This window comes from Urocampus carinirostris, chromosome 3 (assembly GCF_059441175.1).
Source record: "Urocampus carinirostris isolate Australia breed hairy pipefish chromosome 3, RoL_Ucar_1.0, whole genome shotgun sequence".
Taxonomy (NCBI): domain Eukaryota; kingdom Metazoa; phylum Chordata; class Actinopteri; order Syngnathiformes; family Syngnathidae; genus Urocampus; species Urocampus carinirostris.
This window is the reverse complement of record NC_142351.1, coordinates 25,524,139-25,539,777: the sequence shown is the minus strand read 5'-3', so window position 1 is coordinate 25,539,777 and position 15,639 is coordinate 25,524,139. Positions and strand designations below refer to the sequence as shown.

General features: G+C 38.8%; 1 protein-coding gene across 1 annotated transcript; it reads left to right on the top strand.

Moving 5' to 3' along the window:
- The first annotated feature begins 3,099 nt into the window (after positions 1-3,099).
- On the top strand, positions 3,100-7,609 carry copz1 (COPI coat complex subunit zeta 1). The gene is made up of 9 exons (XM_088331222.1): positions 3,100-3,204; positions 4,087-4,155; positions 4,245-4,326; positions 4,421-4,512; positions 5,464-5,519; positions 5,607-5,684; positions 5,778-5,829; positions 5,927-5,965; positions 7,163-7,609. The coding sequence occupies exons 1-9, from the start codon at positions 3,187-3,189 to the stop codon at positions 7,208-7,210; spliced, it is 534 nt and encodes a 177-aa protein (XP_088187348.1). The 5' UTR covers positions 3,100-3,186; the 3' UTR covers positions 7,211-7,609.
- The last annotated feature ends 8,030 nt before the right edge of the window (positions 7,610-15,639 follow it).

Genomic DNA, 15,639 nt, shown 5'->3' with positions numbered 1-15,639 from the left:
AAGAGGGGCTTCATAACATGAGGAGGCCTGCAGTTGATTTTATTCGATTTTTGTCAAGTCACATTTATTTGTATAGCCCTTAACCACAAAAAGTCTCAAATAACTGCAACCAACCCCATTACAATACCACCTGATCTGAAACCTACATGAGGGCAAGGAAAACCTCAGCATGAGGAAAATTAAGAAACCATGAGAGAAACCACATATGAGGTCATCCCCCTTCTGCAGAGCATGAACACATGAGTAGATGAGTAAACGCGATTATGGTAACAAATTATAACATGGAATTCAAAATTGAGATCTCCTTTTATTATTTAATGTCTCTGTTCATAGTATGTTTATATTGTTGCCGAATTTATTGTAATATTCTACGAGTAGTCACCTTTTCATGTTTTTTGACATGTGGCGGATTCAAGTTTTTTCTTTAACAAAAATTTATTTCATTTTTTGGCCTTTTCCAAAGGCCAGGTTCTTTTATTTTAATTTACCAATTGCTCAATTCCTTGGAATATTGCAAATCTTGGTGATCTGAGTGGCGAGCTACCCTAGACCAAGATTCCAAAAGTGCTTGCAAATATTTCTTTGTAATGGATCAAAATAATGCATTATGAAATGTATATATATATATATATATATATATATATATATATATATATATATATATATATATATATATATATATATATATATATATATATATATATATATATATTGACAGGGAACTACTTTTTCCTTTCCCATGTGCGTTGTGGAAGCAGTTCTGTTTAAGCTTTTAACAAGAATATTCTGCACACAAATGAACAGCAAGTCAAGTCAAGTCATGTTTATTTGTATAGCCCTTAATCACAAAGAGTCTCAAAGGGCTGCACAGATCAAAGACTATTGCAAACTATTATTACAGACTATTATGACACCATCCCCTGATATTGTCAACAGAAAATATAGGTTATTCATATGCTATAGGATAGAAGTGTGTTTTAAGCTTAGATTTGAACATTTCCACTGAGGTTGCAGATCGAATCTCAGGGGAAAGAGCATTCCACAAGTTGTTTCATTCAAACATGCATTGTTTAAAAGGCAGAGAATCGCCTTTACAGGACTGTCTCAGAAAATTAGAATATTGTGATAAAGTTCTTTATTTTCTGTAATGCAATTAAAAAAACAAAAATGTCATACATTCTGGATTCATTACACATCAACTGAACTATTTCAAGCCTTTTATTATTTTAATATTGCTGAATTTGGCTTACAGCTTAAGAAAACTCAAAAATCCTATCTCAAAATATTAGAATATCATGAAAAAGTATACAAGTAGGCTATTCAACTAATCACCTGAATCATCTAATTAACTCGAAACACCTTGCGAGGGTTTCCTGAGCCTTAAAAACACTCAGCTTGGTTCAGTAAACTAAATCACAAGTATGGGGAACACTGCTGATCTGACTGCTGTCCAGAAGACCATCATTGATACCCTCCATTAGGAGGGTAAGACACAAAAAGAAATTTCTCAAAGAGCAGGCTGTTCACAGAGTGCAGTTTCAAAGCATATCCACAAAAAGTCTGTTGGAAGGGAAAAATGTGGCCGGAAACGCTGCACAACCAAGAGAGATGACCGCAGCCTTAACAAAATTGTGAAGAAGAGCCGCTTCCAGAATTTGGGGGAGCTTCAAAGACAGTGGGCTGAAGCTGGAGTCCAGGTATCAAAAGCCACAGTTCACAGACGTGTCCGGGAAATGGGCTACAATAGCCATATTCCCATGGTCAAGCCACTTCTGAATTCAAGACAACGGAAGAAGCGTCTGACTTGGGCTATGGAGAAGAAGCACTGGACAGTTGCAGAGTGGTCCAAAGTCCTCTTTTCAGACGAAAGCAAGTTTTGCATTTCATTTGGAAGTCAAGGCGCCAGAGTCTGGAGAAAGGCTGGAGAGGAGCAAAATCCAAGTTGCTTGAAATCCAGTGTGAAGTTCCCACAGTCAGCAATGGTTTGGGGAGCCATGTCAGCTGCTGGTGTTGGTCCACTGTGTTTCATCAAGTCCAGAGTAAATGCAACTGTGTACCAAGAGATTTTAGAGCACTACATGCTTCCATCTGCTGAAAATCTCTATGGAGATGAGGATTTCATTTTCCAGCATGATCTGGCACTTGCCCACAGTGCCAAAACCACTAGTAACTGGTGCACTGACCATGGCATCACTGTCCTTGATTGGCCTGCTAATTCCCCTGACCTGAACCCCATCGAGAATTTGTGAGGTATAGTTAGGAAGAAGATGAAAGACACCAGACCTACAAATTCAAATGAGCTGAAGGCCGCTATCGAAGCATCCTGGCCATCAATAACACCTCAGCAATGCCACAGGCTGATTGCCTCCATGCCACGCCGGATTGATGCAGTAATCCGTGCAAAAGGATTCCCAACCAAGTACTGAGTGCATCAATGGACATTTTCAAATGTTTGATTTAGTTTTGCTGTTATAAAATTATTTTTTTACTTGGTAAGTAAGTATTCTAATATTTTGAGATAGGATTTTTGAGTTTTTTTCAGCTGTAAGCCAAAATCAGCAATATTCAAATAATAAAAGGCTTGAAATAGTTCAGTTGATGTGTAATGAATCCAGAATTTATGACATTTTTGTTTTTTTTGATTGCATTACAGAAAATAAAGAACTTTATCACAATATTCTAATTTTCTGAGACAGTCCTGTATACTAAGAGGGTGGGTTATGACAAAAACAAAACTTTGGAAGTAGTCAAATACTCCCTACTTACCCCTTCCCATTTTAAGAGTTTTTATTTGCCCTCATGTAGGTTTTAGATCAGGGGATGGTGTATTAATGGTTTGTAGTCTGCACACCCCATTGAGACTTCTTGTGATTAAGGGCTATACAAATAAATATGACATGACTTGACTTAACATACAAAAGAATTGAGGTTACAGCGCCGCGACAGGAACAAGGGAGCAATTGAGCCCTTCTTTGCAGCTAAATATTTTTTTACAAAAATAAAATAAAATTTGTCTTTATTAGAAAAGTCCCAAATTTTTTTGGAAAGAAGTTTACTATAAATTGCTTTGGGTATATTCGCCAGCGTGGAAGACTTCCTGTTTCCGGGTTTGTTGGGTGACGTGTCACGTGGGATCCGTCCAGTCCTCTCGACACCTTTCGAAGGGTTTTAAGAGCAAGAAAAAAGATGGATACTCCTATATTGGTAAAACGGCTTTACGTGTCTTAGTAAAAAATCGTAGATTCGTAAACAAGAAATGTAATGTTATTACCAGCGTTGGGATGATAACCAGTCGATAGTGTTAAAGGAATAATCGCTGAAAGTTGTAGGCTAATTCGCTAGCCTCGGTAAGGTTTAGCTTGTGTGTAGAGACGTGCTGATGTGGAAGTGGGAGTAACTACAACAAATGCAAGAGCCACAACTCTTCATGGATCGGTTTGAATTATTAACTCTTTATTTTTTGCCATTGTATTCTGTTTTATGTGGTATAGTTTTCACGTACTTGTATCTAATTTGTAGAAGTGTATGGAGGACCGCTCCTGCCATACTTATAAGTAAACAAATACCTACAATAATATGCCATGTACTTACATGCATCACGTAATACCAAAATATGACTATAACACTGTATTCACTTATTTATGCATTATGTCATTCATTTTAGGATTTTGTCATGCATTTTGTCGTGTAATTTGTCTCCACAAAATGTTATTAAAACGAGGGGCCGGGTCAAATTGTCTGATCTACGAGTGCACCAATAAATTGCTATGGCCAAAAACTGTTTGACCGCTCCTCGTGTGAATAACATTTTTTTGTGACAAATACACGACACAATTAAAGACCAAATAAATACTGAAATGACAAAATGCATAAATCTACAAATAGATTGCTTTAATGTAATATATTTTGCTCTTACACAATTTATTTACGTGATCATTTATTTATTCGTCATATATTTGTAGGTATTTTTATTTATTTAAACATGTATTTCTACATATGACAGGATCAGTCCTCCATAGAGGTGACACGACCGTCTGGTGTTGAAATGTCAATTTATTGAGAATGTATTGTGTGTAATTTGAACAGGAACCATCTTTGTACACAGTGAAGGCAATTCTCATACTGGACAATGACGGAGACCGACTTTATGCCAAGGTATAGTGTTCGGATGATTATTTATTATTCTCAAAATTGACAGTTGTGGCGCTTGTTCATTAATGCCCCCAAATGACATTTATCTGCAGTATTATGATGACACGTACCCTACAGTAAAGGAGCAGAAAGCTTTCGAGAAGAACATATTCAACAAAACACATAGGACAGACAGTAAGTAATGCTATATTATTTTTAATAGAAAATTAAAACATTTGTTTTGCCCAATTGGATGTTTAATATAGATATTTGTTATTTGTGTTACTAGGTGAGATAGCTTTACTGGAAGGGCTCACTGTTGTCTACAAAAGTAACATTGACCTCTTCTTTTATGTGATTGGAAGTTCGCATGAAAATGAGGTAAACGTTTAAGTCAAGTTTATTTGTATAGCCCTTAATCACAAAGAGTCTCAAAGGGCTGCACAGACCACATATTATTGCATACCACAGACTATTATTACACCATCCCCTGATCTAAAACCTACATGAGGGCAAGGAAAAACTCAAAAACCTCAACATGAGGAAAATGAAGAAACCTTGTGAAGGGACCGCACATGAGGTAATCCCCATTCCAGGAGGACCAGGATGCAATGGATGTTGCAATGACAAATAATACACAGATATTGCCAACAAGAAATATCGGTCAATCATAAGCTACAGAATAGAAGTGTGTTTTAAGCAGTTCCACTGAGGTTGCTGATCGAATCTCTGGGGGAAGAGCATTCCACACTACTGGGGCCCCAATGTAGAACGCTCTCAAACCTGCGGATCTCTTCTTGGCTCTTGGGATCTCTAGTAGACCAGCGTTTTCAGAGCGAAAGCTGCCTCAACATTCACATAAAGACATTTTTTGACGTGAAACCACACCTGTCAACTTACACATTTTCCCTGTATTTTATTCATTTTTTTGATCATTTGAAATTGTGAATGGGAAAAATAAATACGTTTATGTATGATAAGCAACACTAAAATTACTGTGAGTGGGGATAGAATTAAGAAAAATGCTGAAATACCTTTTGTGTTGTTTACTTGGAAAATTATCTTGTTTGCACATTTATTTTTCTTTTTATTTATATAGTCTGTCTTTCTGTGAGTAAGTAGTTGCTGTGTTGTGTTTGTAAAGTTTTTCCTCTAATAAGGATAAATGTAATCAATAATAAGGGAAGGAATTTGCTGAGGTTGACCTTTATGTGAAACCAAAGATATCAGTTGAACTGCATTGTTTTACAGGCATCTGTTATTCTTGACGCTCCACTTAAAAAAAATCAGGAACACTTGGAGTAATACATTTGTCTTTGCCTTTTTCAACAGTTAATGCTTATGGCTGTCTTAAACTGCCTTTTTGATTCCCTCAGTCAGATGTTAAGGTACACGAAACGTTTTTAATTTTAAATTTCATTTTCAATAAATATTTTAGCAAAAACGTGTTTTATTCCTAATTCCTGAAATCACAGGAAAAATGTGGAGCGCAGAGCTTTGCTTGATAACATGGAGGGACTCTTCCTGGCTGTGGATGAAATCGTTGATGGAGGGTAAATTAATTCTGAGCAACATAATATAACTTTTGTGGCTCTACTAAAGACATTATTTTGGTTTTAAGCTTGTCTTTTTGCTCTCTACTGCAGGGTGATCCTTGAGAGCGACCCTCAGCTGGTTGTTCACCGTGTGGCCCTAAGAGTAAGTTCCAACCCACTGCCTTTTTTGCCTTATTAAAACACGTGTAGTAAGGATAATCTCACTCGAAACACATACTGTTTTTCTTTTACTCTTCTAGGGTGATGATGTACCTTTGACTGAGCAGACTGTGACCCAGGTTCGTACCTCTATATTTGCATCGCATTACATTTTTACAATGGTACTCCATAACAGTCTTTCTCAACTGGTGGATCGGGACCCAAGTGTGTGGCAGACCTGTTTTCAATGTTTTGCAGCCCTTTTGCCTTAGCAAAAAAATTCAAAGAGGGGAAAATACTGTGTCATTTCAACTCCTCGGCAGCAGATGGTAATAATTCCCTGCAAATGCGAGTTGACACCTGCCATTTCACTCACCAAAAAAAGACCCAATGAAGTTTGTTTACACATGTTGAGCATGGCCAAATGCAGATACAGCGTGGAATACATGCGATATGGATGTTGTTATCGGTAAGACAAAGCCACAAAAGTGAAGTATTTTGGATTGAATTAATAATGAAGATAAATGAGTATTAAAGGGAATGTTATTATTATTTTTTGTTTGTTTTTGGTGATCATTCCTCTTTTTTTTTCGCTATCCATCTACCCTGGTCATATCCCTCGAGAGGGGTGACCGACAGCAAGACAAACACATACAAAAACAAAGAAAATAAAAAAGGGAAAAGGTAGCAAAAACCACCCACAAAAATTTTGGACCATGGCCAACCCAAATGCCCCAAAACCCAAACAAGTTAAGCATTTCTTCCCCCAAGTGGTCATGCTTTCGTCCCTTCAGATGAAACAGGACACAAGAAAGCGGCCATGTCACTCGGGTCAGGGTGACACAACACACTCTTTTGTTCAACAGCAGGGCACGACAGCTTTCACTGGTTTACCCCTGTGGCATCATACAGGTGCCCTTCCCATCCCTTGGAACACATCTAAACATCCCACTATCCTTTTACACCTCTCCACTCATTCCTATCACCATAAATTGTTTGGGATGTGAATATATTCTTCTATCTGGTTTAAACTACACAATCCTTTCATTTGATACATTTTCTTAATTTATGTCGCGGCTTGTAATTAGGGCTGGATGGTGGGTCCTGAAGTCAGACCAGTTGAAAACCACTGTTTTATAATCCATATTCAATTGTTTAATCTGGTGCCTATTTGCTAATGCTGGTTTAAGTTTTTGTTTGCCACCACAAAACACAACAAAACATCTTTTTCGGACTGGCGCTGAGGAATGAACCCAATATTTAAAATAAGATGACCATTTGTGTTTGGCATGCTTATGTTAATGACGTTTGTTAAAAAAAAGCCTTCTCCCTGCCAGGTCCTTCAGTCTGCCAAAGAACAGATCAAATGGTCGCTTCTGCGGTAGTCAGGACAGAGATACCACCGCACTGCTCGCTCATCACGACACTGACTCCACATCCTCTCCTTTGTCCGCCAATTGTCGCCGTGAGCTGGCACATCCATTCACAGATCACCCAACTTTTCCTTCCTCTCTTTTTTTTAAGTAATCCTGTCAAGCAGTGCTCTTCTGTGTTGAATGTCAGGGTGAGATAGGGTGTGCATTCCCTTATCTGTCATGATGAAAACTAGGGTATATCTCGGTGTTCCCTAATGAATTGTCATTGCTGGTGACAATGTGCCACGCCTGCCCTTTGCTTAAATTCATTGGTTGATCATAAAATATCGTTATTACTGTTATTGTTATTTTATCATGCCTACTGTCATCAGCAGACGATAACAATAAATATTTTTTGATGCAGTAAAATATTAGTGTCACGCTGTGTGTTTGTCATAAGCCAGATTTCCTATTTTAATTTATGAGCTGTTCACCTTGTTTGGCCCTACCAGATCTCCATCCAGAGGCTTTAGTCTCTCCAGTTGATATGAGCAAGAGCGCCATCTGCAGGTCTCTTGGTCTGACTGCAGTTTCTGTGGATGCATTTGTTCTATTGAGTCTAAATGGATTCATTCCTCATCTTCTGCTACTATGCGTCATAAATAGTATGTGTCCATGAAAGGCCCACCTTCACACTCAATTCAGATTCCAATGCAATTGACAACAATGAAAATATATAGAAATAAGCACATCATGAATTCAAGTCATGAATACAGGAGCACATAAATTAAACCACTGTGCATCTCCCCGGATGCTATCAACATACTTAATACACACTGAAATCTTGCGGTTTATACTAAATTTACATACTTTTAGTCTGCAGTTCAGGAATTACTGCAGTTCTTTTGAATCACAATCTGTTTCCCCAGAAGAGGGTGACAAAGTAAAGCGAATGGAAGGGCTAAATAAAAATGTAAGCTAAAAGCTAAGGACCGTCCTGATTGAATATTGAAAATTTTTTAAAATGACGCATATAGTGAACCTAGTAGAATCCAATGAAAAGCCAGTATATTCAATTCCATTGCCATCATATAAATTAAGCAATGTTTTCTTAGGGCTCTATCGGTCATTTTTAATTTTCCACTGGCAGTAATTACTAATTTCCTTGATCTAAACATCTCCGTTATATTAACGATAAATAAAAGAAGCTGTCCCTGTGTGCCCTGCGATTGGCTGGCAACCAGTTCAGGGTGTCCCCTGTCCACTGCCCGGAGATGGCTGGGATGGGCTCCAGCCCCCCCGCGACCCTAACAAGGATAAGCGGTACGGCTAATGAGATGAGATGAGAAAAGAAGCCTGTATTATTCATGCATCATCAAGGGCCTAAACTTTATATTTCAGCAAATTGGGCTAAAATCTATTCAAAGAAAAAAGAATACAATATTTTTGATCATTCACAGAACGATAATAAAATGGAAGTATAAGAAGTAATGTACAGTAGTGTGAAAACAAACAAAGATTCTGGTGTATGATAGGCTAATGAATCTAGATCTTCTCAAGGGGCGAAGAAACCCTTCTCATAAGGCCGGATGTGGTCCGCGGACCTTGACTGACTATAGTACCTGAGAAATAGTGGACATATTTGAACATGTTCTTTAACACAAAGGTCCCCTAATGGCCATTAAAAATATTTCCTTTTTTAGCAATGTGGGAAAGATAGCTCATTTACGTTTATTTTGAGGGTTCGCATCTTTGATTACTTGCCAAGCGGCCCAATATGGGATTTTGCGTTAGCCGTTAGCATAGCTTCCAAAGTGTGTTGCAATGTGTTATTGCAGAAATTTTGTTGCTCATTTAATATAATTTATGTGCAATGTTACAAAGACAACCAACCTAAGTTGCACATGACAACAAAGTGTTTTTTTAATTATGATTATTATTATACTGAAGGAAAAGTATATACCTATGTTTGCCAACTTTGGGCCTTTTCAACCAAAAATTTGGAGGACCCCTGCCTTAACCTAAACAAAACAGGAAATATGTAAAAAAAACATACGCAAATGGTCAAGTGACCCAACCAAAAGCATCCTAAAAACATGATTGACTATGTTTGACTGCTACAAGCAATAAATGTAAGGGATAAAACTTTACGGCCCAAGGGGGGAAAAGCACCTCTTTCAGTGAGTTAAAAGGATCAAATAAAGTTGGTATTCCCCATCTCTGAAATTGTATACCCTTGATTGAACCTAATTGCCTGGACCTGTTTGGATGTCAGAATACATTGTTCACTTAATATCTTTCTCTCATGTCTGGGAGGCAGAATCATGTTACACTCGGAAGTTTTTCAAGGAAAGAGACATGCTGGCGTTTCCCTTGTTCCTAAAGTAATAAATCTGAAACACATTCAAAGAAAAGTGCTAAAGTGTTTTGCAGGAAGACTTTATACTACAAACAATTACTGAATTGCACCACAGAGTGTTATTGTATGAAAACCAAAGGCTTTAATGTCTTCACCAAAATGTCCACTAGGGGACAGTGACACGTTAATTAAAACCTAACATGGTCTATCATTTTCCACATGGAGAAAAGGTTCGTAGGACTTTTCATTGCCATCTCTGGACCCTCACAATAAAGTCACTATGTTGACTTTAAAGTGAAATATTTGAGAAGACATTCTAAAAAAAAAAAAAAACAACCACAACCGGACTCAATTCATTCAAAGCCATCATGACTGTGTAATCAAAGATCATAAAATTTAATTTTTTATCATTATCATGTTTATTTTAGAAACTGACCGTTCTAACGACTATTCTTACTCTAAACAGAGAATTCTGATAGTAAATTGTAATCAAAATAATCATCTAAAAACAAGACTTTTGATGGTCTTAATAGGATATGAACCCTAAAGCAAAGTCAATTTAAGTCCTTCTATCTCTTAAGGCATAATAATTTTTCTACTTGCCTCCTATAGAAGATCACAACAAAGTTTCTCAGGGCCCTGGCAAAAAACAATAACAGATAAGTTTTTTTCTGAAAGTGGGCATTTTTTTCTGAGGAAGCACAGGGTGGTAGGTCAGTGGCTACATTAGCTCAGAGGGAAGAAAGGGCAGCTTTTGGCATTTTCGTATCAACATTTTCCCAACAGGCTTACAAAAAGAAACTCAAAACGTTTTTTTTGTGAAAAGTATGTTTTTTTCCCCCAAAAATTAGAATAAAATAAAATAACTCAACAGATTGTGCTATCATAGACATAAATACCTAAAAAGTTACAAGAAATATAACTTTTAAACTGCAGCTCTCAGAAAAGCCCTGTTAAGCAACGTTGACACCAGTAAATGATCCATCCATTCTCCACACTTTTTATCCTCAGTAGGGTCACAGGGGTGCTGGAGCACATCCCAGCTATATTCGGGCAGTGGGCAGGGGACACCCTAAACTGGTTGCCATCCAGTCATTCATACAAACCTAGGGACAATTTAAACTGTCTGATTAGCCTGAAATGCATGTTTTTGGAATGTTGGAGGAAACCCTAGTGCCCAGAGGAAACCCACGAAAGCATGGGGAGAACATGCAAACTCCACACAGGAAGGTTGGTAGCTGGATTTGATCCCATGACCTCAGAACTGTGCTGCGGACGCGCTAACCACTCAACCACCCTGCTAGTAATTTATCTATACAATAATAATAATAATAATGAAAACAACTACAACACCAGTCAAACTTTTCTGAAGGGCACTTTTTATGAGAGAGGGGATGGGCAGGAACTCTAGAACCAGCAAGTTTATATCTGTGTACACCCACAATCCTACCTTGAGCCATAATCGACTATGATGTACTTTTTCCTTGACAATAGTCAAAGTGTCTTATTAAAACAACTAAGTGCAAAAATATCACAATGTTTTTTCGTAGCAGAACATATTCGTGTTGTAAACATGAGAGAACAATGACTCGATGTGGGCTTTAAAGGGACATTGTATATTATGTAGCCCCTCCTCGTTGTAAAAATACTTTATTCATAACAGGGAAGGCAAATTTGCTTTCAGTAATAAGCAAAAATACATAAATACATCAAAAACACATAATACAACATGCAACATCAACGTGGATTTTTTAATATCTAAAGGTACAGTTTTATTGAATCATTCATTTATGTAACTTATTTTAAATAATTTATTTTTCATTTTTTGAAAGAACCTTACCATTTTTTATCTATCTAGTTATTCATTGATTTGAATACAGAAAACCTTTGAATGTGGACACAAAAATATACAAAAGGCAAAGTCAAAGAGCCTTTACGCCTTTCATATGTTACTAAAGAAAATCACGTTACGTCATTGCCACAAATTTTGTTTTTCAAGAAAAATAGGACCGCTACAAGTGATGAAATGGGCATTATATAATAATAATATAATAATAATAATAATTTCCTTTGTATTGTCATTCTTTGTAAGAACGAAATGTCGATACACCTGACCCGTTACCAGCTCAGTAGCCTAGATGGTAGGGCGCCCGCTTTGAGACTGGGAGGTCGCTGGTTCGCGCCTCGGCCGAGTCATACCTAAGACTTATAACATTGGTAAAATGGCGGCGCCCTCTGTTGGCTGCGGCTACATGATGTGAATATGAACAAAAAAGGCCTATCGGTGCTCCAAATTTTGGAATGAAAAAGTTTCTACCCATCCATTAAGGATCCGGTCAGTATTGTCACACACATGCCCCGTCAATGCTCAGGTTCGGCTCATCTCTAAAAAGCAGGATGATGATGAAGGGGCTGTATTTAGATAAGGATGCTTCTCTTGTATTGGTAACCATGGAAACCAATATTATCTATTTTATGTGGGGGAGCTAACCCCTACCCAAAAAACAGCCTAAAGAGGGATGGCCACTGCCAGGCTGCACTTGCCCAAGACACAGCACAGAGTGTTTCCTCGACGACCCAGGCGGTTAAGGGATCTGTGAACCTAAGAAATGTGTATTTATTTAAACAATATGAGGCTCACTTATAGGGAGCCAAGATGATTGTCCACCATTTTGATGCTCTGGACACCCCCAAAAACCATGTGAATGGATGTGAAAAAAATAAATAAAGGTTTTGCTACTTCAAAGATCTTCATCATGCATTGTGTTCTGCATTCTGATTGGCCAAACAGTCATCCTGCCCCTTTTCTGCATTGCGGTCTGGGTTGTACAAAACCGCTCAACAAACCCACGTTATGTATGCGCCATTATGTAAAAAAATGCTCTGGACCGTCATAAGCAACAAAATACAGAGAAAGGTGCTTTCTATTGCCAACAAAGTTGAACTTCTTGACCCGCTAAATTTGCTCTGGAGCTACATGGGGCGGCAGTGGCTCAGGAGGTAGAGCGCTCGTCTTGGGATCAAGAGATCGCAGTTTGAATCCCGGCTCCTCTGTGTTACATGTTGAAGTGTCCTTGGGTAAGACACTGAACCCCTAATACCCTCAATATGCAGGTTAGCGCTTTACATGGCTGCACGGCCGCTATTGGGAAATGTGAAGCACACATTAGGAAGTCTTGACTTGAAAAGCGCTATATAAATGCAGATCATTTCATTTCATTTCATATGTGTCTCTGAGGCGCTTCCTCGTCGTTCCCTGGTGTTAAAAATGTTTGATAATGGAAAAATGTATTGTTTCTGTAAATAAAAAACAGCACATTCTTAACGTTTTACAATGACTATAAATAAATACAGTATGTGCTTTCTTCCTTGTAAAGCTTTCCTAAGGCTTTGGATTTTTTTGTTTGTTTTTTTTGTCCGAAAATAACGTTCAACATTTTTGGTTGCCAATTGGAAAGTAAGCGTAGTTTGAGAAAAGCATGCACATTATGGCGACAAAGTATCACGTGAAGTAAAGTGGACAGTGTCAAGTCAAGTCAAGTCAAGTCATTTTTATTTGTATAGCCCTAAATCACGAAGAGTCTCAAAGGGCTTCACAGATTATTACACTATATTACACAGACTATTTTTCGGCCGACGAGAAGAGTAGGTTATTAATATGCTATGGAGTAGAAGTGAGTTTTAAGCTTAGATTTAAACATTTCCACTGAGGTTGCAGATCGGATCTCAGGGGGAAGAGCATTCCACAGCACCGGTGCCCGGATGGAGAACGCTCTCGAACCAGCAGAACACTTGGTTGGGGAAGATTTTTTTTTTTTTTTGCAAAATTGTAATTTGACTGTAGAGGAATTATTTGTAAAAATGACATTTATAAAACATAGTACTTGAGGGGATGGTGTCATAATAGTCTAGTTTGCAATAGTCTTTGATCTGTGCAGCCCTTTGAGACTCTTGTGATTAAGGGCTATACAACTAAACATGAATTGACTTGACTTGACTTGTCAACAAAAACTCAAGTCTGTTAACTGGGTTTTTCTTTGGTTTCAATGTATATAAGAGTAACTGGGTATACAACGACCAACTCAATAGATAAGGGTTTCAACTTTGGTGGTTTTGAAAATCACAAAAGCGTTTTGGAATGCTACCCTAACGGAAGACGGGGGAAAACTGTGTTTGGCATTGCTAAATTATTTCAGTGTTGTAATTCCACAGAGAACCAATGTCCCAGACACCCTCCCAAGGCTTGCTTTTTTTTGCAGCGCGGAAATAAGCAGTCAATGAAAGTCTTATCGGCTCTGACCTGCGAGGCTTATTACCTCCTTGGCTTGCCTCCAGTCTGCTTCAAAACCTTGAATGAAAGCCTCTTTATGAGCTGCAATGAAAGCATGAATGGACGCAATGTTACTACTACATGCTAAGTGTATTAATGGATAGCCGCGCGACAGGCAAGCTAATTATCCTAAATGGACTCCATTATCGCGACGGTTTACTGTTATCACACCAGTTTGACAGCAAAACGAGGACAACTCGTGTGAGGACGGCGACACGAAGGTTAGAAGGACAGTAAATGTGATTAGATGAAATCCTGGCCCTAAAAGTCTACCGAGGCCCGCCCTTCTCCTTTTGCCTCATCTTGATTAGCCTCGTGGTGAGCTTGGTGACTTGCGTCCATTCCCTAATTACAGTTGCACTGTCGTAAAAAAAAAAAACCTGGGGAAAAAACATTTCGCAACACCGAGGCTTGAAACGCTGTACATAACCACGCACTAAACGTGTCAGAGGCAAGATCCTCGCACATGATCGATGCGTACAGTGGAAGAGTCACTCTCTTTCTTTTGTGTCTGCGTGAGTGAGTGTACTGTGAGAATAAGTCGATAAATTATCATCCTGGGTGAGTTTAGAGTCTTTATGTCACAGTCAACGTGGCCTCACACCCGTCCAATGGTGAAGGGGAACAACGCAGAGGGAAAGCAACAACACAATTTTAAGATCTGGCGCGGTAAATCGATTCCAACTAGCTCCATTATATTGTGTAAGCAGGACAAAGAGCAAGACCCCTGTGATATTTAATGGCGTTACGTATTAAAATTAACAAGGGTATTTTATGCGCCGACATTTCTGTCCTGTAGGTAACACTAACGTCCACATACGGTTATTAACGCGAGATATGACTAAATAGGGTGAAAAAAGTCAGGAATATAAAGCAAACGTATTAAAAAAAAGAGGAGGTCATTAAAGGTTATATGAAAGCACACGTGCATGTGTGGAGGGGAGGGGGGCTGATACCAGCGGGCCAGCATGCAGAAACTCTGCAGACTGACGTGCTTTATGGTCCCCGCTGGCCTCTCTGGGTCTCTTTATGGATTCCCATAGAACGGAGAATCACGGCTAGTCCTGAAAAAGCCGGCCAAAAACAACACCTTCAGCGCTGCACTCTTGCCTGCCTCCGCCATAATTCAGCAAGCTGTTTATGCTCTTGCCGGATAAAAAAGGAAAAAGAGCGTTCATTGTAATGACAAAAATGACTGTAAATTTTGATGCTAATGTTTATTTTTTGTTGACGTCGGATAAAACTGTCAGCGTGAGTGCGGTTGGTTTATTGGACGTCGTTACAGGTTGGAGAGGGGGAAAAATTGCAGGCTTTGTAAGTTACATTCATCCTCCTATCCCCTTTTGGACTGGAATAGCATTGCTTTAGCGAGATCAGTTTACTTGATGCCTGTAAGATTTACGACATGGAAATATCCATCTTTGATGGGAAAATTGAAGTGGTCCAATCCGGCTGATATTCGGCGTGATGCGTTCCCCCTCTATTTTCCGTTTTTCCCATCGCATCCCGCATGCTTGAGAAGAAGGGGCAGGGATTTATCCTGCGTGCAAAAGCACTCAACGCTAGAGCTGTTTTCGAGCAAGAGGAATCTTCAAGCCTCGCTTCCCAGGTTGGCAGGCGGTCACGAATACATCTGGAATGGACCTTGCCCCTCCTGACCTTCCCCTCCCCCGCTTCTTTCGTCCACACCGCAGGATATGATCCTGATGGTGCTGTGTCACGACAGCCTCCTGTGTTACTGCCGTTATCAAACAGTCAACACTTTTTGAA

Coding starts and splice junctions, on each gene's coding strand:
- copz1 (XM_088331222.1), top strand. Junction 4,513..5,463: donor GAAGTTCGCATGAAAATGAG/GTAAACGTTTAA, acceptor CTTTTTCAACAG/TTAATGCTTATGGCTGTCTT. Junction 5,966..7,162: donor CTGAGCAGACTGTGACCCAG/GTTCGTACCTCT, acceptor TCTCCCTGCCAG/GTCCTTCAGTCTGCCAAAGA.